Here is a 27,189-nt window from a genome sequence, read left to right as displayed (position 1 = left end):
TTTATATAATGCAGGTTCATTATAAAATGGCATACACTCCCTATAAAGAAAACATGTCCGATAATTCAGATGTACAAGCAAAATAAACAAAAGGTAAATAGAGAGCATCCTAAATTAACGATAAAAAATGTGACACATTTATTGATACGGAAAATGTCTCGTGATGATAAGCCACCATGCAGATTAAATGTATCCTTCAGGAACTATGCGAGATACAAAGTGGATGCATAATTCGTGGATGCCTAACATCGTATTAGCTGTAGTGGGGCTAAGAGAAGTGGGGGTGATTTTGTGTTGTTAGTTTTGCAAAAATTTAAAGATGGATATGATAAAGAAAAAAGAAGTGATGAAGTATTCTATCCTGTGCGAAAGAAAATCGGAACATGTCATTTTATCAATTGAAAGTATAATTTATATCAGTAAAGCTTGATGGTGATGACTGTAGCTGCATTTCATGCACTCACAAAAAGAAACCGCAAAAATGTCTTCTAGGTTTGAAAGAGGAGTAATTAATTAAAAACAAACACATAAACTTGTTTGAAATCTGTTAGTTTTCTTCAACAAAGAAAATTCAGAATCTAGTCAGCAGAAAAGGCAGACAGTTATTTCCTTGTAATGAGACACATAGTGTGGGTTGCCATATTTACTGCCCTATCCACTAGTTGCAATAAAAAAATATTAGAGCAGTTGCAATCAGCAACTGGAAAAATGCCAGATTGCAAACAAGATAAAAAACATAAATGCACGAATTGCATCAGTTCAAAAATCTATGCAGCTGTCCTCCATCCATAAGTGTTCCTCAATCAATCCATTTGGTCATCCATTATCCTTGTCACCATGCGTCTGTCCGTTTGTCCATTCGACCGTCTGTCCATCCATCCATCCATCCACCCATCCACCCATCCATCCATGGTGCATCTAACTGTATGTTTGAATCATTATTCACTCCTCTATTTGTGTGCTTTTGCATTTACATTTGCCTTTATATTTGGTGGAGTGTATGACTGTTATCACTTTGTAGAATAGTGTTGTTCAGCCTATATGTTTGCCTATGTTTGTTCCGAGTGTGCACCTTTGCCTTATTGCCATATGTCACTATGTAGATACACTTTACGAAAAGCGAGCTCTGTAGTCTTACCCAAAGAATGTTTCTGTTTAATATATATAAACTGTTTTTAGTGTACTGCAGACTCTGGTTTTCGGTAAAGATAATTGTAAAAATGTACAAGGCCGTTGTTAGGCCAAAGATTGTCGGTGCTGCTTTCTGGGATGCTGTGAGGGATCTATGTCCCTTCGACTATCACTATTATTTTTCTGAATGAACTCACCTGTATACTCCCCAATGTCAGTGTATTTGGACCGAGGGAAAATCTTTTTCAGAAATCAACGAGCATTGTCAAAGCCAACAGGTGTAGCTGGAATTGGCTAACACATGAATGCAAGAGTGGGCATCTGTGCACGACTGTGATTGCAAGTGTTAGCAAATGTAAGCGTGACCAACTGCCTTTGCCAGTGCTTGTTTTTGAAGGCTTAGAAGGAACGGATTGCTTTCTGAGATTATCAGTCAGTTTGATGGTGTTGTAGGCCCACGCCCCACCCTTGAAACTGATGGTGGATTCGGTGCAAGGTCACCAGACGAGCCTCTATTTAAATAATGCCCAGCATCAACAGAAAAAAAGACCAGTCGCTGTTCGACATAAACATAGAAAGGTGATTCCAATCTTACCACACGGAAAGATTACAATACACAATATAGACTTAAAAAGGTCAAATAATGCAGAGTAGCATGGTTGTAAACCAATATATAGAATGCATTGGAAAAAAATGGCGCGCCTTTCCTTTTTTGTTTTGTTTTATTATTTATTAGCACGATATTACGATATAAAATGTAATTATTAAAAATCATCAAGTACATAGCATAAATATTTATTTTACATCAATAAAACTTAATTATAAAATTAAAACATGCAATTCATTTGATCTCATCTAGAATCCCTTCCCATGCTTAATAGGTGTCCACACTGCTCAAATATAAGTAGCCATAGAGAAAATGACTATTTGATCATCTGTCCTATGACTGAGTGATAGATCATCCGCCGTCAACCCGATACGACTTAGCCAAGAGAAGTAACCTTCATTGGCGAACTTTATCAGTCTTTGTACAAAATAGCAGAAGGTGCCTCATTATCTACCAACCTTCAACAGTTACAGTACCAACCTTCAACAGTTACAGCTGCCTAGACATGGTAGACTGACCATTATCACAGAGCTACAACTTGACCTCTCCGCTAACCACTAGAGTCTATACAAACTCTCCAGTTAACCATCCTAAGAGCAAGATGTCCAATAAGCCTTCTAGCATACGAAAACAGAGATCATACGTACTCATAGAAAATACAAAAACCCAAACAGTGGCAACGCGGAAACAAGAGTCTCAACATCAACCAAAGGAATATGTTAGATCTGTGAGTCCGTCAGAATCTGTTATAAACAAGCAAACAAATGCCTCATTCTCGAATCTTGACTCTCCCTCTATACCATCAGAAGAATTAACCACTGTCCAGTCAAAGCCATCAGTCAATATTAGTAAAAACCGTAACAGGAAGATGTTATTCTGGAACGTGGCGGGACTAGCAACTAAATATCTTGAAAAAAGCTACTTAGAACTGGTCAATTCAAACGATCCAATCTGTCTTCAAGAGACATGGCTTAACGACTCAATTCACCTCGTGGGATTTAGAACTTACTTTTCCCAAGCAATAAAAACAAACTCAGGGAGAAGCAAAGGCGGCCTGACTACATATATCTCTAACCTCTGGCCGTATTGCGAAACAACGCCCGCATTACTTCATCACAATTATCAGATCATTAACATCAAAGGTACTAATCAAGAGGTCTACACCATTATAAACTTTTATAATAACATGACACCGACGGAGCTGTCCAAAGTTTTAAGTCAAATCTCCGACACAGTAAATGACCTGAAAATAAAATATGCTAAAATTTCACATTCACTGATCTGGGGAGGAGACTTCAACCTCCATATATGTGATAGAAGCAACACCTCCACCTGCGGGATCATAGACGAACAAGAAAATTCATTAACACACTTTGCCCACACGGTGGAAGGCATCAACATGCAGGCCATTATGTTTGAGCTAGACATAGGCTTCGCGAATATGATAAAGAATCCCACAACCCAATTCTTTCCTACCTTTCATGGAAGAGGTGCTGAAACGTTGATAGACTATATATTAGTCTCTAACAACAAAGCCACACGAATAAAGTCCTTAGAAGTGGATAACAACGCACTTAGCGATCATTTTCCACTTAGATTGACGTATCTAGAACCCGACCACCGAAACAACACGATTAAGGCCCATCCTGGCCTGCTCCACCAGGAAGCTCTAACATTAGACAGATTAAATGGCTACACTCTCAAGTGGGGCAACTTGGACCACGAATTCACTACCGCAAGAATTATTAAAACATGTAGGAAAGAAATTGATAAATGTTTGGATACTTTGTCAACTCCCATTGAGATCATGAACAGTTATAACGTAATAGTGAAAACCATAAGCAATGAACTAACCAAACCCAGTAAACAAAATAAAGCACCAAGAAAAGGATGGTTTAACACTAATTGCACAAAGGCTTATTCTGATCTAAAGAAAGCCCTAGGAAAAAAAGAAAGAAACAGAGATGAGGTAATTAAATTAAGGAAACTTTACACACAGGCAATTAAACAAAGAAAAAAGGACCTACAAATAAATCTCTGGACCCAACTGTTAAACAGCAGTACCTTGAAAGACAACACAGCTTTTTGGAAAATAGTCAAGAGTCCATTTTTAACAGAAAACAAAGATGGTCCTTCTTTGGACGTAGCCATAACAGCGGAGGACTGGGTGCAACATTTTTCAGGGGTCTTCGGAGTGGTCAACTCCGGAGATTCAATTTCGTCAACTTTGCCTGTCCCTCTCCCACCGGTGAAATACCCAATACAAATACAGTTTACCAACAACGAAATAGAGAAAGCCATAAATATTGCAAAAAATGGCAAAGCACCAGGACCAGATTCTGTACCCATGGACCTTTATAAATTTTTACCAGACTTATGGTCCCCCCTCCTAACAAAAGTATTAAACGCAGCAAAGGATATCGAACTTCCTGATTCTTGGTCAACATCGATCCTAGTGCCCATTTTTAAAAAGGGTAACAGAGACAACCCCTCCTGTTATCGTCCCATCTCCCTCCTGGACTCGGTCGGAAAGATGGCAGGGAGAATACTGCTCGACCGACTCCAGGAGTGGTCGAAAGAACACGGAGCACTCTCAGACTTACAATACGGGTTCAGGGCTGGCCTGAGCACCGTGGACCAAGTTCTAAATCTAACATTATTGGCTGGTAAATACGTAACAGTAAAAAAATCTTGTCTACACATGGTTTACGTCGATCTCACAGCAGCATTCGACTGTGTGGAACACTCGAAACTTTGGTCAATAATGCTGCAAATGGGGATCGAATCACCGATAATTGACTTTCTGCGTGAATTATACTCGGGAGCTAAGGGAAAGGTACGATTTGGGACAGCTGGTCAATTAACAAATAGCTTTCCAATACAGAAGGGCGTCAGACAAGGGTGCGTGCTGGCCCCCTTCTTATTCACGCTTTACACCAACGGTCTCGAAGTTGCAATGTTACAGGGTATAAAAGATCTCCCAGAAGCTGGCCGTCGGCAAATTCCCGCATTATTATATGCAGACGATGCGGTAATCCTCGCACAAACTCCGGTCCAGCTCCAAAGGGCACTAAATAACTACTGTTCTTTTATGACCAATCTAAACTTAAAAGTGAACATAAAGAAAACCTTTGTGATGCATGCCGGTATTAAGGGAAAAAAAGTGAAGAAAATCTATGTGGACAGCTTCCCCCTTGAAAGAACTAAAATGTACCCTTACCTAAGCATCACTATTGATGAGGCGTTTAACTGGAAAGAAGCACTTACTTCTCGAAGATTATCCCTGATAAAAACAGTTGGCGCCCTAAAAGCTTTCTCTCTTCGACTGGGTAAAAGACCTCCCTCGGAGATGATAAAGATCTATAATGCAAAATGCATAAGCACAGCCACCTTCGGAGCAGGAGTCTGGGGAACAACAAACGTCGATCAACTACAGATAGTCGAAAATTCCTTTTTAACATTTTTACTGGCCGTTCCAAAGAGCACAACTACATTTGGATGCCATCTGGAACTTGGGATGGACCACATTTCTGATATTATTAAGATCCAGCCCATCATGTTATGGCGCAGAATCTGGGTTACGGAAGAGTGTCAGCTTACAAGAGCAATAATCCAGGACTGCATGAAACTAGAAAACATGACAAAAATAAGATGGCTGGGTTATGTAAAATCTTTCCTCTCAGATATTGGTCTCCAAAGATTCTTTGACGAACCACTCTCAGTAACAGACATAACAAAAAAGGAACTAAAAACCCTCTGTCTATCGCACCTATCCCAACTTCGAACACTGAATGAAATAGGAAAGCCAACAGTTCAACATTGCCTATTAATACAGTTGGTCCCAACCATCCAACCATATTTGCAATACGATTTGTCACAATTTGAAAAATTACTTCTCACTCGTTTTAGGTTTAATCTGTATCACTATTTGGTTTTATTCCCTACCCAGAACGTTTGGACACAAACTGCATCAGTATGCCCCTGTGATTTAACATCTTCACAGTCCACAATTCATGTCCTTTTCTTCTGCAAATTTTATGAGCCACTGCGCAGAAGGTGGATATTACCTATACTGAAAGCAATGAAAATTCATAGATGCCGCCCTGCCTACCTGGCACTACAATTTTTAGAAAACAACTTAATGACAAAATCGGTGGCACAGTATCTAAAAGTATGTCTTAAGCATCATTCGAACTTACAAAATAATAATGACCTTCTCGCCTAAAAAAGTATTTTACTCACCGATATGTTTCTTTTTAAGAATGATTTTAGTTTTCGAATGAATTCAATGTCTTTTTTTTAAATATTCGCTGTATTTTGTACTTTTATGGTTTTTTATAAGTGGAAACCGAATAAAGACGATTTGATTTGATTTGAAGTAGCCATAGAGAAAATGACTATTTGATCATCTGTCCTATGACTGAGTGATAGATCATCCGCCGTTGACCCGATACGACTTAGCCAAGAGAAGTAACCTTCATTGGCGAACTTTATCAGTCTTTGTACAAAATAGCAGAAGGTGCCTCATTATCTCTTCCGACCAGTGGTGCAATCTCAGTATGTTCTTCCTTCTTGTGTTCTTCCTTCTTGGAGCCATCCACATCCTACTAGTTATCCGCTGGTTCGGAGGGTCCTAGTGTTAAACTTGATGTGTGAGGTGCGTTTCTTTTCGGGATTTATTAGATCCTAAACGTGATTGAATCCCATTTCAACCTCATATGTAGGATACCCTGGCAGTAGGCTACCTGCTCTCCTACTAGAACTATTTTCCTCTAGCTTGAGACATCAATATCTTTGCGTAATAATTTCTGTGGTATCTGCACCAAATATTCTGGGATCCGGTTCCCTAGCTGCAAAGCTGTTATAAATGTCTTATTATGTGCCAATCGGGTACTTCCATCCAAACCTCCATAGTTTACCACCGATTTGGATTACATTGCTGCATGTGGGTTTCTAGGTAACCGCATTCTGTACAACACCGGTCTGAATGCAGCCAGATCAGAAATAGCGGTGATACATAGCCCCAAATAGAGATCTAGTAACAGAGTACCTGGTCCCAACTTTAGCAAGGACATTAAGAAGTTGTTTACTCCCACTTGCTGTCATTCAAATTGTGATACCCCTATTACTCTGCTCCTTTACAGCGGCCACTGGTTTCTGCTTGTAAATATGGAGCATTTTACTTAAGGACTGACTGCACACCCGTGTTTTTTAAATCCAAACATAGCCCTGCTGAAGCTTTGCATTACAGTGGTACTCGTGTTATTTATTTGCTCCTCACCCCTGAGTTGTCTTTCAAATTGTATGCCCAGGTAATCATATTTGTGCCAAACACTCTATTTACTCCCTATTCACTTTAAATTGTCTTTTTAAAGTAGAAGACTGTTTTCTGACCGTGCAGTCCAGTACGGTCAATGCGCTGTGACCAGAGCGGTCACAGCGCATTGCGCGCATTGCGGTGCTATTTGCCTTTGTATTAGGCGTTTTCTAAACTTCCTCGTTTTGTATTTGCTTTTATTTTTATTTGCCTTCTTCCCTGTTTTTAGGCTGCTCCCCTCATACTGGCACCATAATAGTTGAACTTACTGCGCTTTGCGGGTCCCTTGTCGCTGCCTCTCTATATTTTGGCGGCCATATTGAGTGAGGGAAGGACGCCGGGCGTGTAGTTGCACGTTCTAGCGCCCAAGGACACTCGACCTCCTCTTAAGGAGGTCATGCTGACGCGCAGCGGTCACGCGCAGCGGGAACGCCGGATCACCGCCGGAGTCACGCCAGAGTCCAGCCCGTCTGTGCCCGTCCGGGCCCAGACGGGCCTAGGGCCAGGACTCTTGGTTCAAACTCCAGAAATGCGGATAACATACTCTCGGGAGGACATCATGTCGCTGCGCGCTCCTAAAAATGTATCGTGTAAGTACATCTATAAAGGATCTAAACCTTTCTCTGCGTGTAGGACATGTCAGCTGATCCAACCTGACAAGGGAAAGAACGCTCTGTCAATGGCCCTGCTGAATTGTAGATCCCTCCCGTGCCATGCTCTCGAAATCAACTTCTTGATACAAGACCACGATCTGGACATCCTGTTTCTGATGGAAACTTGGATTACAGCCAGTTCTGGTGCAGACATAGTTCGTGCCCTCCCCCCAGGTTTTCTAATATACCACCTGGATAGACCTGTGGGGCGTGGGGGCGGTATTGCTATTATATATAGAGACATGTTTGTGTGCAGGGCCCAGAATAGTGATGTTCAGGACTGTGAGAGCTGCCAGTTCTCACTGCAGACGTCCCCTATGGTAACAGTGTCAGGCGTTCTGATATACCGACCTCCAGGGGGCATGGGCAGCTTTGCTAGCTCCCTAATGGACACAGTCACGCTGCTGGCCTCCTCCACGACTAATTTCATGGTGTTAGGGGACCTGAATCTCCATTTCAATGACCCGGCAGATTTAGTGGCTGTTGATCTGCAGTGTGATTTAAATGCATATAATCTTAGTTTAAGCAACCCAGGAGCCTCGCATACCAAGGGTCACCTCCTCGATCCCATCTTCTTGAATATCCCGTACCATAGGGCCCTGCCCGCTTGCCCTCTACCCTGGTCAGACCATTTCTTGGTCCCGGTAATCTTGCAAGTTGATCCAAGAACTGCCCCTTCTCCAAGGGTTTATACCTTGGAAAGAGCCTGGTCCAGGTTATCAGTGGATAACTGGATCGCCAAACTTGAGGACTCGTGTCCTCTCCTAGCCTCGGACCCGGTAGTGACTGATGCGGATTTTGATCTGTGGGTGACCAATTCCCTGGATGCCATCCTCCCGAAAAAGAGAGTGGCAAAGAGGGGAAAGAGAATGGGTTCTGCTCCATGGTATTCGCCGGAACTGCGAATCCTTAGGAAAGGATGTAAGAAGTTGGAGACTTGGAGGAAAGATTGGGGGGTGGTTAGTCGGGAGGAATATCGCGCAGCAATTAGAGCATATAAAAACGCTCTTCGCTGTGCTAAGGCCCAATTTCTCGAGGAAAGAATAAAAAGCTCCTCCAACTCTCCTAGAGAGACTTTTAAAGTGGTAAAGGAGCTCCTCAAAATTCCTGAGCCCCCGCTGACCCATGATAGCCCAGCTGAGAAGTGCAGGGAGTTGGCGGAGTACTTCCACTTGAAAATAGAGAACATTATAAGCGCTCTGCCTCAGGTTGCTCAGAGTGCAGACATGGGTAGTCAGGTAGGAGGAGATCGTGTCCTATTGGACACTTTTGGTCCAATATCTGTGGCAGAAGTCATGAAGGAGTTGGGGTCCATGAAGAGTGGTTCTCCTGGGGATCCTGCCCCTATGAGGTTTCTGAAACAGGCGGCATCTGTTATTGCGGTCCCTGTTACCAATTTAATTAATACATCCCTTGCCCAGGGTGTGGTGCCGCCGAGCTGGAAAAGAGCAGTGGTAAAGAATCTCCTGAAGAAACCTAATCTGGATTCATCGGATTTGGCAAACTTCAGGCCTATCTCTCTGCTGCCGGGACTTGGTAAGATTGCAGAAAGACTGGTTAATCACCGATTGTCAGACTTTCCGGAGTCCAACGGTCTGTTACGAGAGTCACAAACGGGTTTTCGGCCAGGGCAGGGCACAGACACCGCCCTATTGGCAGTCGTTGAGGAAGCCAGGAGCATTTTGGATTCAGGAGGGTCAGTGGTAGTGATCCTCCTGGACCTCAGTGCGGCTTTTGACACTGTGAACCACCAAGTGTTGATCCAACGGCTGTCCAATGTGGGGGTTGCAGGAGTGGCGCTGCAGTGGCTTCGGTCATTTCTGTGTGGCCGGACCTTTCCAGTCTGGGAAGGCAGCGAACGGTCAACATCTATCCCCCTCCAGTGTGGTGTGCCACAGGGCTCTTCTTTAAGCCCCACATTGTTTAATGTTTATATGGCCCCCCTGGAGGATGTGGTGGCCCCATTTGGGATAAAAATCGTCAGCTATGCTGACGATACGCAGCTGGTGGTCGCATTACCCAAGTGGTGAAGAACCCGGACTCGCTGCGCCTATGTATGGCCAAAGTGCACACCTGGATGTGCGAATCGGCGCTTAAATTAAACGGTTCTAAGACCGAAATAATGCTGATAGGGCATAAGACTCCCTCACTCCCTTCGACCATCTGGCCTAGCTGCCTGGGCGAGCTCCCCAGCCCTAAGCAGGAGATCAAGAGCTTGGGGGTTTGGCTGGAGCAAGACCTCTCTTTTAAGACCCAGGCTAAGAAAACGGCAGGGGTCTGTTTTGGGCTCCTCCGTTCAGCTTGTAAAGTCTTGCCTCTCCTCCCTTTGACATCGAGGAAGCTACTTATTCAGGGGCTGATTATTTCAAGGCTCGACTATTGCAATGCTATTTTCCTTGGCGCCCCTGAAGCAACGTTCAGTAAGCTGCAGCGGGTCCAAAATGCCGCGGCTAGGATGCTGACGAACGTGCCAAGGAGGCAGTCAGCTAAACCCGCCCTGAAGACACTGCACTGGCTTCCAGTGCGGGAGAGGGTTATATTCAAAGCTCTCTGCACAGCACATAGAATCCTCCAGGGGAAGGGACCTTCGATCCTAAGGAATTTAGTGGTGCCTTATAAAGCCAACAGAGCTTTGCGCTCCGACCAGAAACATCTGCTTCAGGTTCCTAGGGTTAATAAGGCCCGTACTGGTGGTAGAAGATTTTCGGCTCACACAGCCACTATCTGGAACGCGCTTCCGCTGAGGAGGCGCTTAGAGACTTGCACTCTTCGTTTTCGGAAGCTTCTGAAAACACATCTATTTCCTATGTGATGTGACTGATCTGGTTCTGTGGTTATTGTTGCTACCTGGACAAGCGCTGGGATGCCCGAGGGTAACTACGCGCTATATAAAATTCCAAATAAAATACCGACCAGTTTTTATATGTTAAAAACGTAAATAAAGCTGTAAAAAAAAAGTAGGGAACGGTTCAATAGCATAGACTGACTTTTACTACTATTTATGATTAAGCAGTAGCTGTCTGCGTGTTGACAGAGTGGTTGGGTGGGGGAGGAGGAGAATGGGGGAGAGGTGGGGAACGGGGGATGAGGAGACACATTTTTTTTTTTAAAAAGACACTTACCTGGTCGCCACATCGTGCCCCTCTTTTCTCCAGGCACAGGCTCCCAGAGTGCACTGCAGCCAATCCTGATGCTGCTTTCATGCTGCTGAAAGCAGTGTCAGGATTGCCCTGAGCACCAATGATTTGCACTGCCAGGTAGGCTGCGAGCCTGTACCTGTTCTCCCCAACCCAGCAATGCAGCTGGGGTTGGAGAGAGCTTCAGTGTGCATGACGGTTTGGCTGGCCTGAGACTGCCAGCCAGATCGCCATGCGCACTGAATAGAAGTGCCCAACACTCCACCTCCATTAGACAAAATGGGGTGACCCTGTGCCCCTCAGAACCTGGGTATATTTGATATATAAAGAGATGGTTCTGTCGGGAAAGTGTCAATTGCTTTCTTCGATGAAATCAATGCATCCACAACATTTAATTTTTGTGAAGGACATTCACAATTTTTAGAAAGGTTCACCGTCACAATTTAGAGAACCAATTCCTAGTTCTTGAACACACCACAAGGACAATTATTTTTTGGTCAAATAATTACACTTTGTATTAAATGAATATTGTATACATGAATTAATGAACATGGCTGTCCATCAAACAATGGAATGCAGGCTAATAAAGTGATTAAAAGTGCAAAAGTGACTTTGTGGTTATAGGTGAAAATAGTGCTATACATAAATTATACAAAAAGGTAACACATAAAAGCAGTAATGTTGTACTGTCCAATCTTCTCAATGCATGAATACAAGCCCAAGGAATGACTTTGTGTGGGGGCCTGAGAAACTGGGTGGACTAGTATAACTGCAACGTCGACGTAACGACCCTAGGGATAAGTGCAGCCTATTATGCATCAAAGGCGGGTCATGCATCAGGACAGGGGGTAAATGAGCAAAGATTGACAGCCGTAATTAATGATGTGGATCCTATGGAGAGAATCGTGCAGGATCCGATTTGAATGTCGCACAAGGAGACCCACACCTGACAGTTGTCTGAAAGAATGAAGAAATTCATGTAATCTCCACCAGCCGGTCGGAGACGGAAATTCAATTGTTCAGGGGAATTAGTTAACGCCGCCAATGGGCGATCATTAGGTTGGAGAAGGAGAGACGTAACCTATTCAGTCTGTATCCGACTAGCTACTCATTCCATTATTTGATGGACAGCCATGTTCATTAATTCGTGTATATAATATTCATTTAATACAACGTGACATTTTTTTACCAAAAAATAATTGTCATTGTGGTGTGCTCAAGCATTAGGAATTGGTTCTCTAAATTGTGATGGTGAACCTTTCTAAAAATTGTAAATGTCCTTCACAAAAATTGAATGTTCTGGATGCATTGATTTCATTGAACAAAGCAATTGACACTTTCCCGATCTCTTTATATATCAACAGTCCACCTCCAGCCTGTCATTATCCTGGCCCCACCCCAAGCCTTGGCTCCAAGACAAAAACAAAACGATAATAAACAATGGTTTATTATAGTTTCATTTTTAATTTTTTCGGCTGCTGGCAGGTAGGGTGAAGCTCCTTCGGTATAGCGGAGGTGCTGCTGCTGTGATTAAGTCCTTTTTATCACAGCAACTTACACATTTCTCTAGCAGTCTATGCGTGGCATTTTCCGATTTGGCTAACAGAATAGCATCATCTGAAAACAGGAGGTTCGGGACCTTATTACCGGCGATTTTAGGACTTCGAGATGGACCTTCATTAAGTGGTCCACCTCATCATTAAAAAATAAACTAAAAACAACTAGTGGTGTCTTTTTTTATCCTGGTTTTGAGGGTACAGACCTACGGTCCCCATTAAGAGTGGCCTAGTTAACTGCAATATGTGCCGTAACTTCTGTTACCACACATTGCATTTAGTATTTCGTGACTAACACTGCACTCCCATACTTTTCCCCCAACAAATTTGGACAGGTCATACCTGTTGAAATTTATCAGGGGTAAAATACATGATAATTTCAAGAACATGCAGATTTTGATGTGTTGAGCTGCATGTTAGTCCCCATTGCCGGGATAAATTAATGATTGGAAGTTTTTTTTATCAAATCCGATAAAGATTGTGTTAGTCTAATCGACACAGAAGAAAGGCTAAAGTACTACGGCTGCAGGGGCATTGAACAAATATATTTCATTGGGCTATTCAGCAGATTTGAGAATACAAAACATATTGAGCTTTGATACAAATGATTCGAAAAATATATGTACAGAGAGAAAGTGATGCATAGAGATGACGGTTGGGAATTGTTCTACATTTCTCATGCCAGTATCTATAGAGAGCATCTTGATATACTGGGAAATTCAGGTCTGCCTTGAACATATCCTGCCTGCAGAACACCTGCAGTGTAATTACACAGATGGCACTTATCTCCTAGGGGGAAGCTTCCTCTCATTGCATCTGTCTTGCCAGGGCTGACCCTTCAGACACCAAAATCACAATCTTTCTTTTAAAGGGCCCTTCTTTCAGTGAGAAATTAGGCACTTCCTCCACGAGGCAGAACAGAAGGCAACATAGTGTCAAAAGTCCTTGACACAGTAACCTTGTAATGCTGTGATCTATAGTTTACCATTTGTGATTATCCCAATATGTTTTCCTGCTCTGTGGACTTGTATTCAGAGTCTCCGGACAGGTGCCCGACCAGGATGACACACAAAGTAGTTCCAGTGGCGGCATGTGAAGGTAAGTGCAGTGATGCGGGGCAGGGGTGGGGGGTGAAAGTGACAAACAACATGATAGGGAATGTAAAATAAATAAATAAATAAAACCACTTATCTTGCGCCCGCCACATCGCTGGATTGGCGATGCGGCAAGCTCAAGGTAAGTGGTTTTAGTTATTTTACATTCTCTATTCTGTTGTTTGTCACTTCCACCCCCCACCAACGCCCCACCCCACTGCACTCACCTGCATGGGGCGTTACTGTGTAATTCACTGTGCTGCAAACGATGGTTCACCTAAAGTGAACGTCTATTCTACTTCGGTGTGCACAGTTCCATGCCCTGGCCATAATACATCTGGCATTTGGTGGTGGCTGATCCTTAGTACTGGTGCACAGACCTGTCTTTCTCCCACTGATTTAGGAAGCTGCCTGCTGGTCATCATGCTAAACATTTGCAGTCTTTCCTGACTTTGACTGCTCAACTCCCACCGTGTAAGGTGCAGGTGTGTAGCATGTTTCCATGTACATGAGGGGCTAGGGAAACCCTAGTTGAGGGTTTATATTTGTGTGCAGCTTTATGTTGGTTGCCACTGAGGCAGCTGCATACTTTTCTGGTAGGTGTCTCCTCTTGTATGCACCTGCATTGCTGCTTCTTCTCTTCCCACCCAACAGAGACTATTGCAACCGGATTGTTATGCGTCTGGTTTGGATCAACAAGCATTTCAATCACGCACAGCGGGGCTCATTGTACTCACCTTTCCAGTCTGAATAAGTTTGAGCAAGTCAGACTAGCCTGCAAAAAGCAACGAATCACTAAAGACAGATGCTGATGGCAGGGCCATTTGCTCTTTCCTAAAATAATAAAAATCATATGCCATTCAGAGAGATGGGCAACAGCAACAGTCCTTGATTGGAAGCTGATTTTCAGTGATTACTTGCACTAGCAAGCATTCTAGGAAGTTATCCATCATTATTGTTTCTAAAATCTGTTTATTATGGGTTCGCTGGTTAACACCGGAATGTGCTGTACAACAAGGAGCATGCACTTAAACATGGTTGATTCTTTCACTATTTTTAAGTGCTGTGTGAGACCAGCGTGGCTGTTGGTCTGGCACCGCCAGTCATGACAATTGGAAACAAACTTAACTTGTGAGACAATATAATTTCACTTTCTTGCTTATAGTGGAGCTTGGACAGCAGATCAGATGGAAGGAATGGACAATGGCTGAACCTCAGTTCATTTCAGTCCTTTACAAGTCATGATAAAACCAGGAACTGAGGATGAAAGCCAGGCACAAGTGAGGACAGGTAAGTAAACTTCCATGCATGCCTAGAACCTGCCACAGCGCTTTGCAAGCATTACAAATGTTCTGTAAGATAAAAACCTTTAAATGCATCTGTCGCTTGTAACATGGATGTGCCCACACGTGAAGTCCTGATGTTGCTGTTCAGCCTATTCCAAAAAACATTCTCCAAGACATAGAACAAACTTCCACATGCCACCTTTTCCTCTTCAGGAAAACCAACATTGTTGGACTTGGGATTGTGAAGAGGAGGGCACAGCTCAGGAGCATATAAGGAAAACTGTATTTTTTGGTGGATTGCCCAACACACCATTCATACACTTTAGTATATAGAAAATGGATTATTAGTTCAGGTGGGTGACTACTCACTTCAAGTAATAATCACAGGGCTCGTAAGGATGAACCTTCAAAATCACTAAATTGACCTGAGCTCAGAAACCAGGTTCAACCCAGTCTGAGGTTTTGCCTTGGGACTTAGGGGCATATTACCAACAAGTAGCGATAATTATTGCTAAATAGGCTTAGCGACGATTTTTTTTATCGCTGCCTATCGCTGGATATGTTAGCGGAGAAAACATGCTATTAGCAACGTTTTTCTCCATTGTGCTAAAATATCCAGCGATAGCGGCAAAATGCGTGAATATCGCTGAGAATACAGCGATATTCACGCATTAGCGACGAAATGCTCTTAGCCATGTTATCCACCTCCCATTGGATAACATGGCTATGAACTGGTCTGGGCAGGTGTTAGTATTTTGAGATATTCACGCTTAGCGCGAATATTTCCATCGTTACGCCTGACTTGCTAATAGGCGATAGCGACGTTAGCGACTGCTTTCAGTGGCTAACTGGTTGGGTACGCCCACTATGCATGTCTTTAGCGATAAACATCGCTGACATGCAAAGCGGGCCCCAAACCGCTCGCTATCGCCTAAAAGCTGTTGCTAACATCAGTTAGCGACAGCTTGCTAATAGGGTTATAGAATTCTCGCCGCTTAACGGCCGAAAACGGATAATTGCCTATCGCCCTGCTTGATAATATGCCCCTTAGTCTTTAAAATGGAATAAAAAATCTTCAGCATGGCAATCTAGAAGGCTGTAGCTGGAGAGGGCTCCACGAGGCCAGATAGCGGTTGGATGTGGTCCCAGTGGAGCTGTCGGTTTTGGCTGGAAAAGCTCTGAATGAAAATGTTTTAATTTTCTACCCAAGGACTTCAGCTCGCTGGCTGGGTATTTTTGGTGCCTTCACACATTCTAAATTTCCACGTTGTAACTTAGTCTCTTTTTCGGGGTGTAGAATTCTTCAGCAGGGCAATATTTCAGTCTCTGTCTGACAAGGGCTTCATGAGGCCAAATACCATCTGTGCAAGTTTCCCGTAAATCAAATTTTCTGCTGCAGAGAAGCTCTGAGTGGGAGAAACCTGATTCTTCAGTCCAGCTGCAATGCACATTGGGTGATTTGGCATGGCAGGTTATCCCATTCCCCAGAGGTCTGGATGTTGCAAGGTTTCTAAGTCCTAGGTTTTCAAGGGAAGCAAGAGACGTTCAGCCAGGAGTTCCAGGACCTCAGGAACAGCACGTGGGGGTCAGGACTCCGTCCAGCAGAGCCAACGAGCAGAGTCCAGGAAAGGCCCAGTTGGAATTTGCCTGGGCCATTGCCTCTTATAGCGTGAAAATACCTCCTATAGCGTTTTGTACCCCCTGTAGCTTGAACAGGGGGTCAGCCTACTGAACCTTGGAGCCCATGTCTATGTCCTCAGAACACAAGGGAGAAGGTCCAGTACTTCGGGGCTCCTGTCAGGTCACATACAGTAATTGCAGCCATCTTCTGAGCTTCTTCTGGTCCAGTAGTGTTTTCAGGGGGTAGGGGGTGCCACATTTATGTCCAGCACCAGTTACTGGGTGACTCCTGTCCTCTCCCTAACCAATTGGGTAATGTTCCTGTGGGTAACCCTACCCACATTTGCAGCAGCTTCTGTCTGCCCTACTGCTAACAATTCCACACTGCCCCTCACACCCCAAATCCAAGATGGAAGACCTTCTTCCCCTGTGCAGAACCTGTGTGCATGCCTAGGATTGTCTCCAGGAAAATGAGCATCCCCTCCTATGTGTACATTCCAGCCAGTTTTGGGGAAGCTTTCCCCCCACTGGGTTTGGTACATATCTGCATGAGGGATCAAAGGAGGGAGCTTTCCAGATGTAAGCTAACATTTGCCTGCCACAGAGTAGACCTCTTTGAAGTATATGAAGTTACTGGGTCCACCCTAACTGCCCATCCTACTTGAGGAATAAATAAACCTCCCCAAACCTAGGAATTTGACTTTGCCCGGGGAGCACTTTTCACACCACAGTCAGAGGGCTGACGCTGGAGGTTAATACAAATTAGCCTCCAGGAGCTTCAGGCAGGGAAACGTTAGCCATGAAGATCACATCAAGATGGCGATATGACCTACATGGTCAGTTTGGTAGCAAGATGTCACTATATGTTCTTGCTATGAGTACAATAAAATTAATCCACAAGACTTGGCACTTTCCCAGTGTCCTTAACTCTGACCGCTAGCACCCATCATCCACCCCAGAGCTGAAATAAAATAACATGCAATGACTCACGCCACATGAAGCATGCATAACACTCAAAGATTCACTTGTAACTCTTTCTGAGGTGATCACACAGACCAGATATGCATTTAGGATTTCAGATAACTTAGGTGTTCACAGTGCCATGTTAAACGGCACAAGAGAAACCTGTTTAACTGCGAAGCTATTGCATGTTACAAAACTGTTGAACCAGTCGTAGAAACACAAATTCACAATGCCAGTCGGTGTGGCTTATAACTGAAAGTGCCTCTCCAGCCACTGATGAGTTTAGGAACTCAAAAAGTCATCATACATGCATTCTGTCACTCATCCTTGCCCTCAATCATCCCTCTACTGACTCACTCTTGAATTCACTCAATTACTCATCTACAATTAAACGGGCACACATACTCGACAAGCATAAGGTAGATAAATTCAAAAAAGAAAAGTAGACAAAAAAAAGAAAATATGGTACCATCTACACGTGGTTGACATATGCTTGCCAAGTCTTGAACTCCCTTTTATTACACACAAGCCATCCATAAGGTATGCCCAAAGTAGCCTTAAGGGCTAGGTATTACACAACTAAAAGGTAGTCTATGCACTTTTAAGTTTTACATGTCCTGATAGTGACAAACACCCAAATTAATTTTTCACTACTGTGAGGCCTACTCTTTTCATAGGTCAACATTGGGAATTCCTTAATACACTTTTAAGCTGTAGTTCCTGATTAGAGTAGCTGCATTGTGTTGGAGAAGCTGCATTGTGATTAACATCTTTGGAATGGTAATGATAAATCCTATTTACTGATGAAGTTGGATTTACCATTACTGTTTTAGAAATGCCACTTTTAGAAAGTGTACATTTCTCTGCTCTTACTTCTCTGTGTGCCTTGCAGCCTGTCTCCAATACGCGACTGGGATGGGTGACAGCTACACGTTGTGCATTCCCTCTAGACATCTACAAACACAGGAAGGGTGGGTGTGACAGAGAACTCATCTACATTCATCTGCATTCTGATAGCTCTACCTGGGTGGGAAGAAAGAAGGGGCGCTGATACTTCCACCTGAATAGGCAGTGTCTTGCTTCCCACACAAAGGGCTAGTTACCCCCTACTGATATTTGGGAGCAAGGGCTGGGAAGACAGGGGACTTGTGGACTTCAAGGACCTGATTTGAAGTCACCCCCACTTCAAATGCACAAGGACTGGGGCTATGGCCCTACCAAGACAGTACCCTACTGGACAGGTAAAAACTCTGCTAGGAGTAAAGACTAATGTGGTACAAGGATTGCCACTCTGCTTCACTGCTGCTCTGGAAGAACTGCTTCTCTATTTTGCTGTGCTGCCCCGCTGCCTGCTGAATACAAGGACTAGACCCATCTCTCTTGAGCCCAGAGTGACTCCAAGGGCTTGCTGACTTGCCCCCTGTTCCAAAGTCTAGGGCCATCAAAGACATCCTTCAGCTCTACAATAGCACCTGGACTCTGCCATCGGTGAGGCCTGCCCTTCCAAGTGGTGCCAATTCAGTCCTGGGCTCTTGAAAGGTGATTGCTGCTGTCCAGAAACATCAAAATTGACACAGTGATTACTTTGCTGCGATCGGAATCAATGCATTGCCCTTTGATGCTAACACAGGGGCCGATAAATGCCATCACTTCGATGGACTCCGCAGCTTGACGATGACAAACAATGTTGCTCGACGACTCTGTGCGTGTGTCATAAAGGTGTTCATTGACAAAGCTTTCATCACCTGCGCGGGTCGGAACAGATGCATTGAGTCTTCTACGTCGACACTTGCAACATCCAAAGGTACTTTTTCAGCTGGACCTGCGTGAGTTCTGTAGCCAGTCTGCCCTCCATTGTGGTCAGCCTGAACTTTGGATTTACTACATTTCAGTGGAACCTCAAGTAACTCCCAAGCGCTAAATGACTCTAAGCACCAGATTTTTTATTTAATCTTTAAAAATTCATAACTTTGGTTCTACTTTTTGGATTTTTGTCATTTGGTCTTGTTTTACTATGTAAAAATGATAAATATAATGTAATTTTCTAGCCTTGTGTGGAGTATATTTGTGGTGTATTCATTGTGTTACTGAGTGTGTGTGTGTTGCACAAATACTTCACACATTAGATAAGCCTGACTACTCTGTGCCAAGCTACCAAAGGGTGAGCGCAAGTTATTTTTTAATGTGTATCTACCTAGCTTACCCTGACTAGAGTGATGGTTTCTTCTTGGACATGGTACATACCACTACCAACCAGAAACCCTATTCCTAGCAGATGGAAAAAGGAACAACTAAATAGCTTGCTAAAAAGCCAGGCAGTGAATCATACTTCTTTTCAGCTGAATGTGCACACATGATCAGGCAAAATGATGTTATTTCCCACTACAATATAGCAATGAGCTAATCCATTGCTTCATGCAGTATGCTGTCATGGAGAGAAGCAGAATGTGATTGACACTCGAACAGAGAGAAGACGGATAACCCAGAGACCCTCTATACAGGTATATGCATGTAGAGGTTTCTTTGGCCCAGGCGAAATGTTAATTACAGCAGCATTATTTGCATAATTTTGGGATTTTCGTGTTACACTTGGTACTCAAAATTATTAAAATTAAACCATGTCATGTAATAAGACACCATTTGCTGTAAAAGTGTACTGCAAACAGCCATTTGCAGTAAAAATACTGCAAATGCTTTGAACAACAGTGGCTATTTGTTCTTTTTTTGTGTTTCGAACTATTTTATAGTACAAAATGCGCCCTCATGTCATTTCACAGTAACATATATAGTGCTGAAAGAAGGATTTGCATTTTGTGTAATTGCACTTAATTTTGACCAAATTTGAGTAATTAAGCAAAAGCAAATTATACGAATTTCCCACACGCCTAGTTTGTTTAGTTTTTTTTCTGCAAAGGCTATCCATCAAGGCAAGCACAGGCACACAGTCCTAAAATGTTCAATATACCCAAAATACATTTGGCAAGTCATTATTTTAACCCTCCTAAGACTTATCAGTGCTATCGAAGTGGTAATCTTGGAGTTGCAGCATTTGTCGCAAAGGTTAACCAACACCAAAAACCCTTGACTACTATGGTAATCTATGAGATTCCCCATAACAAAATACCTGCCTACAAGCTTTAACACAGTGTACTAAAATATAAATCCTTTAAGGCCCATGGGCTTTAAAATACGCTTTTCACTTTAAATTAGTTAGGTCTACTGTATTTGTTGTTAATTTTCTTAATTAACAATTCAGGCCTATAGCCTTAATCAGTGACGTGTCACTATAGCCAACTCTGTACTGCTGTGTTGAGTATATGCTTATCCACCAGTCCAAAAAAGAATTCCAAGCCTCTCTCTCAGAAATTCCTCTTTAAACTCTTTTTCTGTTGATCCTATAAGGTCTGGTTACAGCTGCACTTTCAAACCAGACCTTAAAAGCCCTTACTCCGAATGGGACTACAGTTATAAAGCGAATGCACTGAATGGAAATAAAATGATTAAGTATGACTTACGTGTTAATTGTATCTGAGCTTAAATTCTAACATTTCTATGCAAAAGTAAGCATTGGCTGCTGGCAGAAATGCCCTATGAAACTCAAAGTCTAAAAAAGAAGGTCTCTGCAAATTAGTGACCTGGTAATGCTATTTTGTCCCTGGGATTGTTTTTGTTAGAGTTAACCCCTCCGCCGCGCTGAACGTTCCGCGCAGGTGCGGAACGTTCTATTGCGCGGGCGGGCCCGCGACGTTCAACGGACGTGCGCAGCACTACCAAGGTAGTGCACGCGACGTCCGTTGAACGTGGCCAGCACTCAAGGGGTTTTTAAGGGACAGCATTCCTGGTGCATAAGGCTTTCCTCGTGGCATCCGCCTATAATTTGGCAGTCACCGTAGTTAGGGTAGGTTTCACAGTGTTGAGCTTTTTTATATCTGAAAGAGATATTGCATGTTAATAAAAAGTTAAATACCAATGCATTTAACTAATCATTTTTGCGTCTGATGCTTAATTAATTTGTCCAGGTAATTAAGACTTCTGTATTTATTAGTAATCGATATCTTCATGTGCAATGGCAGTAAAGCATCTGTTGATTTTGCACTTATTATGTTTCAGGTCAGATGCTGTGGATGGAGACGTTCCAGTGTATGCTGTACCTGTGCTCTCCCTTACTGCGTACCCTGCACGAGCTGGAAGAGAGGCAGATGCACATCTCAGACATAGCGCCTCATGATGTCACCAGAGACCTGATCCTGCTCAACCAACAGAGGCTCGCGGAGATGGAGCTGTCCAATCAGCTTGAAAGGAAGAAAGAAGAGCTGCGGATCCTGTCAAAACATCTCGAGGCGGAGAGGAGAAAGACAGAGGTGCTGCTGTACGCCATGCTCCCGAGGCACGTCGCCAACCAACTCAAAGAGGGGAAAAGAGTCGAGGCAGGTGAATACACGCCATGTTTGATTTCAGAGGGGATATTACACTGATTTATCTTGTCCCAAAGGACTTTTTGAATAGCTGTTGCATTTATTTTGATTGCCCTTACCGACATATTTTCTTTGAGAAGACTCTTGCCAATTACATTCTTATGTCATGTTATGTTTTTTTTGCTCATACACTGATTTTGACATTCTGGATGGAAGTGCAAAACGTATATGTCCTCAGTAGTAATTAATGAAGTGTTTGGCGCAAAGACACTTTGGCATTGTACCATAAATATGGGTGTGTTGGGGTAGAATTGCGTAAAAAATTGTGTTTAACCATATTAATTCCGGTTTTCGTACAACAACGCAATACAATGTAACAATACAATCCTATAACGATAGCATCACACAATAACAAAAAAACTTAACAATATAACACAACAGCACAGCAAAATAGCACGATAACACCATAACTGCACAGCAGAACTATGCGGCATATGTACAAGCCCCTATCGCCACGGGAACACCACTTTTTGTGACGTTCCCGTGGCGATATGGGCCTTGCCTTATGTACAAGGCAGTGTTAAGCCACTTAACATGGCTTAACGCTGCCTTGTACGTAAGGCACTCTTTCACGCTATGTTTAGCGTGAAAGAGACGTGCAGTGGGTGTTGTGGTGGGCATTCCACCGCAACACCCATTGTATTTTACGTTGCCTTCTATGAACATGCGTGGCGTACATAGGAGGAAGCACCAAAATGAAGACCAGGAAAACCCTGGTCTTAAGGTGGCAAAACGAGGAGAAATGCATTATTTCTTCTTGTTTTTGCTTTTCCCATGTGTGCTGCCTCGTGCAGCACACATGGAAAAAGGAAAATGCAATGGTGTGTTTCAGTACAGGAAAGTGTCCCTTCCTACATGAAGCAGCACACATGAAAGTTACAAAATTGTATTTTACGACTGTTTGTGTGCAGGAAGGGACACCTTCCTACACATAAACAATCCTCCCATGCACACAGACTCTGGTACAAGGGTGCCTGCGTTGGTGCTAAGTTGTGAAACTTAGCTCCATCGCAGGGGGAAACGCAAGGCTGCACCAAATTCTTGTAAATAAGGTGCAGCCTTGCGTTTCCAAAGTGGCAGAGTGTGTCGATAAGCCCAGGAGGCTAACGACACGCTCCACCACTTGGTCGTACATATGGCCCTATGTGTCTGTTACAAAACGCAAAAGAGCAACAGAGCACACATCACACCACAAAACACAACACACAAATAAAATAAATTAACAAAACAAAGCACAATCACACAGCACACCATATCTACAGAGAAACATGCTAGTCTTATGTTGTGCTCTTTTTAATGTTTTTCTGCTATTTTGTGTTCTGTTAGGTGCAGCTTTTGTGTTGTGATTGTTGTTGCTATATTATTTTGTACAGTGTTTATGTTGTGTGTTTTGTTGTGATGTTATATTCTTTTGTTGTGCTCCTCTGTTTTGTTTTTCTGGTGTGTTGTAGTGTGTTTGCGTTGGTATTTTGTTGCATTTAGGTTATTTTCATATTGGGATATTAACTTGTGTTGCTTTCTGTTGGGGTTACTTTTTATATTTTGTGATATTGTTTTATTGTATTATGTTGTGTCACTATATTCTTATTGTGTTAATTTTTTTAATAAATATTTTTTTGTCCTCATTTACGCCAATCTCGTCCTGAATGCACACACCTGCAGTCCATAACCTCACTCAGCAAGCTGAGAGGCGTAGGCAACTGGGAACTAGAGTCTCCCACCTACTTGCATTAGACTTACCGGAGCGTACACCAGGCACCCACAGAGATAACACCATTCTTGCAAACCTCTGGGCGTAGATGACCTTGTCTTTGTACCCCCCGCCCATACTGAGGGTTTCCGACTTAGCCTTGGAGTATTCAGGCAGTATAATCATAGGACCGGAGAAGAGAAGAAAAAAAAAAACTATCCCCTCAACTCCGAGTTCAGACTTATTTTCAAAATGCTCCAGAATGATCTCTTCTTTTTGCTGCCTGATCTCGATAAGTCTAACTTAGAAGTTGCCAGAATAGAAGAATGCCAGTCAAAAAAGGAGGGAAGGGTAGGGTCTGTCCATTTTATACAAATTTGTCTTCTAGCTAGGAGCACAGCATAAAAAAGTAGTGATCTTGCTGGGCCTCTAATATTTTCTTGTAAACCAAAAAAAAACAAGGCTAAACTGATGATGATAGGGATTTCTATTGTTTCTGATAAAAAACAGCCAATACTATCCCAAAAAGGGATCAGAACTGGACACTTCTTAAACAATGGGTATCAGGGGCCGAGGCCAGCCCACATTTCTTACAACATACAGGCCGTTCTTTATTGATTTTAGAGAGCCTAAGTGGAGTAAAATAGGCCCTATGGATGGTGAACAGGTGATTCCTTTTGAGCCAAGACGGTTTTACGATTTCATATAATAGTTTACGTGAGGACTGCCACAAAATCTCACATTCTTGAGCTGGTAAAACACTTCCCCACAGTTCCTTGGTGAAATTAAATACTCCATCCACGGCCTCCAGGAGTTCCTGATACCAAAAAGAAACTTCTTTCTTCACACGGGGTCTGGTCACTATATTGTACTCTAAATCGATACCCCTCCCTAATAGGCTTCCCTGACTTGTTTGAAGCTGTGCCTGGACCCAACTAGCCAACTGAAGATATTTAAATCTGGAGAGACCAGGCCCAACCATCTCTCTAAGTTGTTCCCATGTTATCAGAGTGCCATCTGGGATTAGGTCCCCCCAGACCGCCAGGCCACATTCCCTTAAAGGAGCCGCCAAGCTATCCCTCAAACACCCTGGACCTCCAGGTGACTCCCATAGGGGGCCATACTAGAAAAGTATCCGAGATTGACCAACCTCCTCAAATCTACTCATGTTTTACCCAGACCCTGCAAAACCTTAAGCCTAACTTTTTAAAAATACTTAACGTCCCCAAATTTGAACAAAAAACCCTCCACCGGTAAGTGTGCCCCCTGTAGCATTGCTAAAAACATCCCTCCTACCCCAATATTGACTGGCATTTTCAGTAACATACGAGCGTGGGAAAATTGGAAGGCCCAGGCATAGATCTGAATATCAGGCAAGGTGCGACCCCCCTTATCCAGTATTAGGGGTATCTTTCATAGATTCACATGTCTGAATCATTCCCCGTCGTTGGGATGGGAGTCACCGGTACATAAATAAAGTAATGTCACATAGACATATATACATAGTAATGGGCCAGAAGCCTCTCATTAGTAACATATCCATGTCCTTTTGTGAAAAGGACCAAACTTTGGCCAAGAGCCAATCAGCTATCACCACCCTCTAGAATCTTCCTGGCAGTAGCTCTAGTCCCTCAGATTTTCTACCGCACGTCGTGCTAAGGGAGTCTCCACTGAGCTCTGCTCAGTTTTCCTTACTTCTCTGGATTTCCAGTACTTTTCTCTTTAGAAATTCTTCATTTGTGTGGGGTTTTCAGTTTGCTATGGCTGATACTCCTAAAAAAGGTATTTTTAGACCCTGTGCTTCATGTGGCAAAAAGAGGCTACATGTGGATGACAAGCATAAGGATTGTCTTTATTGTCTCTACCCAGAACACTCTTCAAAAGATTGCAAGGTCTGCTGGACTTTTTCAACAAAGACCCTCAAGGACAGGGAAGGCCGCCGTTTGATATGGCTACAGAGACTGAAAGATAAAGACCAGGCAGTCTCTTCTAGTGAGAGTGAATGTTCCTTCAGGAGTCCACATTCCTCTCCTAAAAGACCTAGAGTGACATCCCCAGGACCATCTTTGGAGCCACCTCAAAAGAAGACGCCAAAGTCTTCAGAGGTTCATTCTAAGGCCTTGCCTGTGAAGGTTTCTCCTCAGGACTGCTCCACTTTCAAGAAACCCTTCACAACTTCGTCAGCTTTGCCTGTGACGGCGTCGACAGCTACCATCTCCACTTCTGTGGCGTCTTCTTCAATGTCCACGTCGACGTCTACAACATCCTCGTCGTCGACGGGTAGGTCCATTTCACTTATAATTAAAATAAAGAAGTCGCCGTCACCGACAAGGCCGTCGACGAAGAAGTCACCGACGACGCCGCAACCGCCGCAACCGTTGCCGACATCGTCGACGATGCCATTTGGATCAGTCGTCGACGTCCCGCCGTCGACTACCACCCCGTCGACGGGTTCGACGACGACAACGGAACCTACTTTGAAAAGTGCATATGTTCATCTAAAAATTACCAAACGCACATTAACTCCGGGTTTAACCTCTCCGAGCAGAGTCCAGGCTTTACCACCTGCACTTCTCCTGGATGACGGTGACTCAGATGATGGCTCTATGTTCCAGACAGCTACTAGCCCATCCGAACTGAACGTAAAATACCACGAGAGCTCGGATTATGAGGAACAAGAACAGGAAGAACAAATATATTACCAGGAGGAATTCCAGCCTCCTCCTCAACCTATGGTATGTCTGCCTGCATCTATAGTCACTGACCTTCAGTTTTTGATTTCGGATTATAAACAAAGGTTCCCATCTACGCCTATGCCTCCACCACCTCCAGTGGTTTCTCCTCCACCTAGACCTCGGCCTCCACCTCTAATACTTCAGCCTGACCCTGCTCCCTCACAACCTCCACCATCCTCAGATGAGGAAGAGGAGGAGCAGCAACATGAAGAAGGGGAACTTCAGGACTCACCTGACAAACGGGATGATTATGTCATTCCATGTCTGGCATCTCCTGTGCCTACGCAAGCCGATTCGCCCCCGGAAGATATTGGGGCGTTCCATAATATCCTGGAAAGGGCGGCTTTGCATTTCAAAATTCCTATTACAACTCAACAACAAGACTGTTTTCTTTTTGATTTTAAGGAACCCTTCAAAAAGGCTGTCAGGTCCATACCTATCATCGACTACATTTGGGATCAGGGGCTTAAGATCATGCAAAACCCTTCTTCCTTGCCCCCGGTGCTGCCTAGACTGGACAAGAAATATAGGGCTCCGGACATGCCTTACGGGCCATCCCAAACCGGACTCGGTCATTTCCCAAGCAGTGCAGCGTAAGTCGAAAAATCCTTCTGCTGCACTCACTGCACCTCCTGATAAGGACGGCCGAAAACTGGATAATATTGGGAAGCGTTTTTCGTCTATGTCCGCGTTAACAGTGCGCGCTTCAAACTCTCTGTCACTGTTCGAACGTTACAACCCTCAAATGTGGGCTGATATTGCCCCATATTTGGGATCCTTATCGGAGGAAGAAAAAGAGGAGGCTAGGAAGATTCTCTTAGAGGGTGAACGCTCAGCCTCAGAGATAATCGATTGTGCGATGGATATCGCATCGACGGAGTTTCGCCAACTGGCTGGGGCTGCGGTGCTGAGACGCCAAGGTTGG

General features: G+C 43.6%; 1 protein-coding gene across 1 annotated transcript in view; it reads left to right on the top strand.

Moving 5' to 3' along the window:
- Nucleotides 1-27,189, top strand: part of LOC144790816 (guanylate cyclase soluble subunit beta-2-like) — a 449,936-nt gene that overhangs the window by 302,495 nt on the left and 120,252 nt on the right. The window contains exon 10 of the mRNA XM_078665492.1: nucleotides 21,475-21,795. Coding sequence (XP_078521618.1) covers nucleotides 21,475-21,795 — 321 coding nt within the window. The remainder of the gene's footprint in view (nucleotides 1-21,474; nucleotides 21,796-27,189) is intronic.

The sequence above is a fragment of the Lissotriton helveticus genome, chromosome 11, assembly GCF_964261635.1.
Source record: "Lissotriton helveticus chromosome 11, aLisHel1.1, whole genome shotgun sequence".
In the NCBI taxonomy this organism is placed as follows: domain Eukaryota; kingdom Metazoa; phylum Chordata; class Amphibia; order Caudata; family Salamandridae; genus Lissotriton; species Lissotriton helveticus.
Note: the sequence above shows the minus strand (reverse complement) of the source record. Positions and strands in the feature narration are given on the sequence as shown.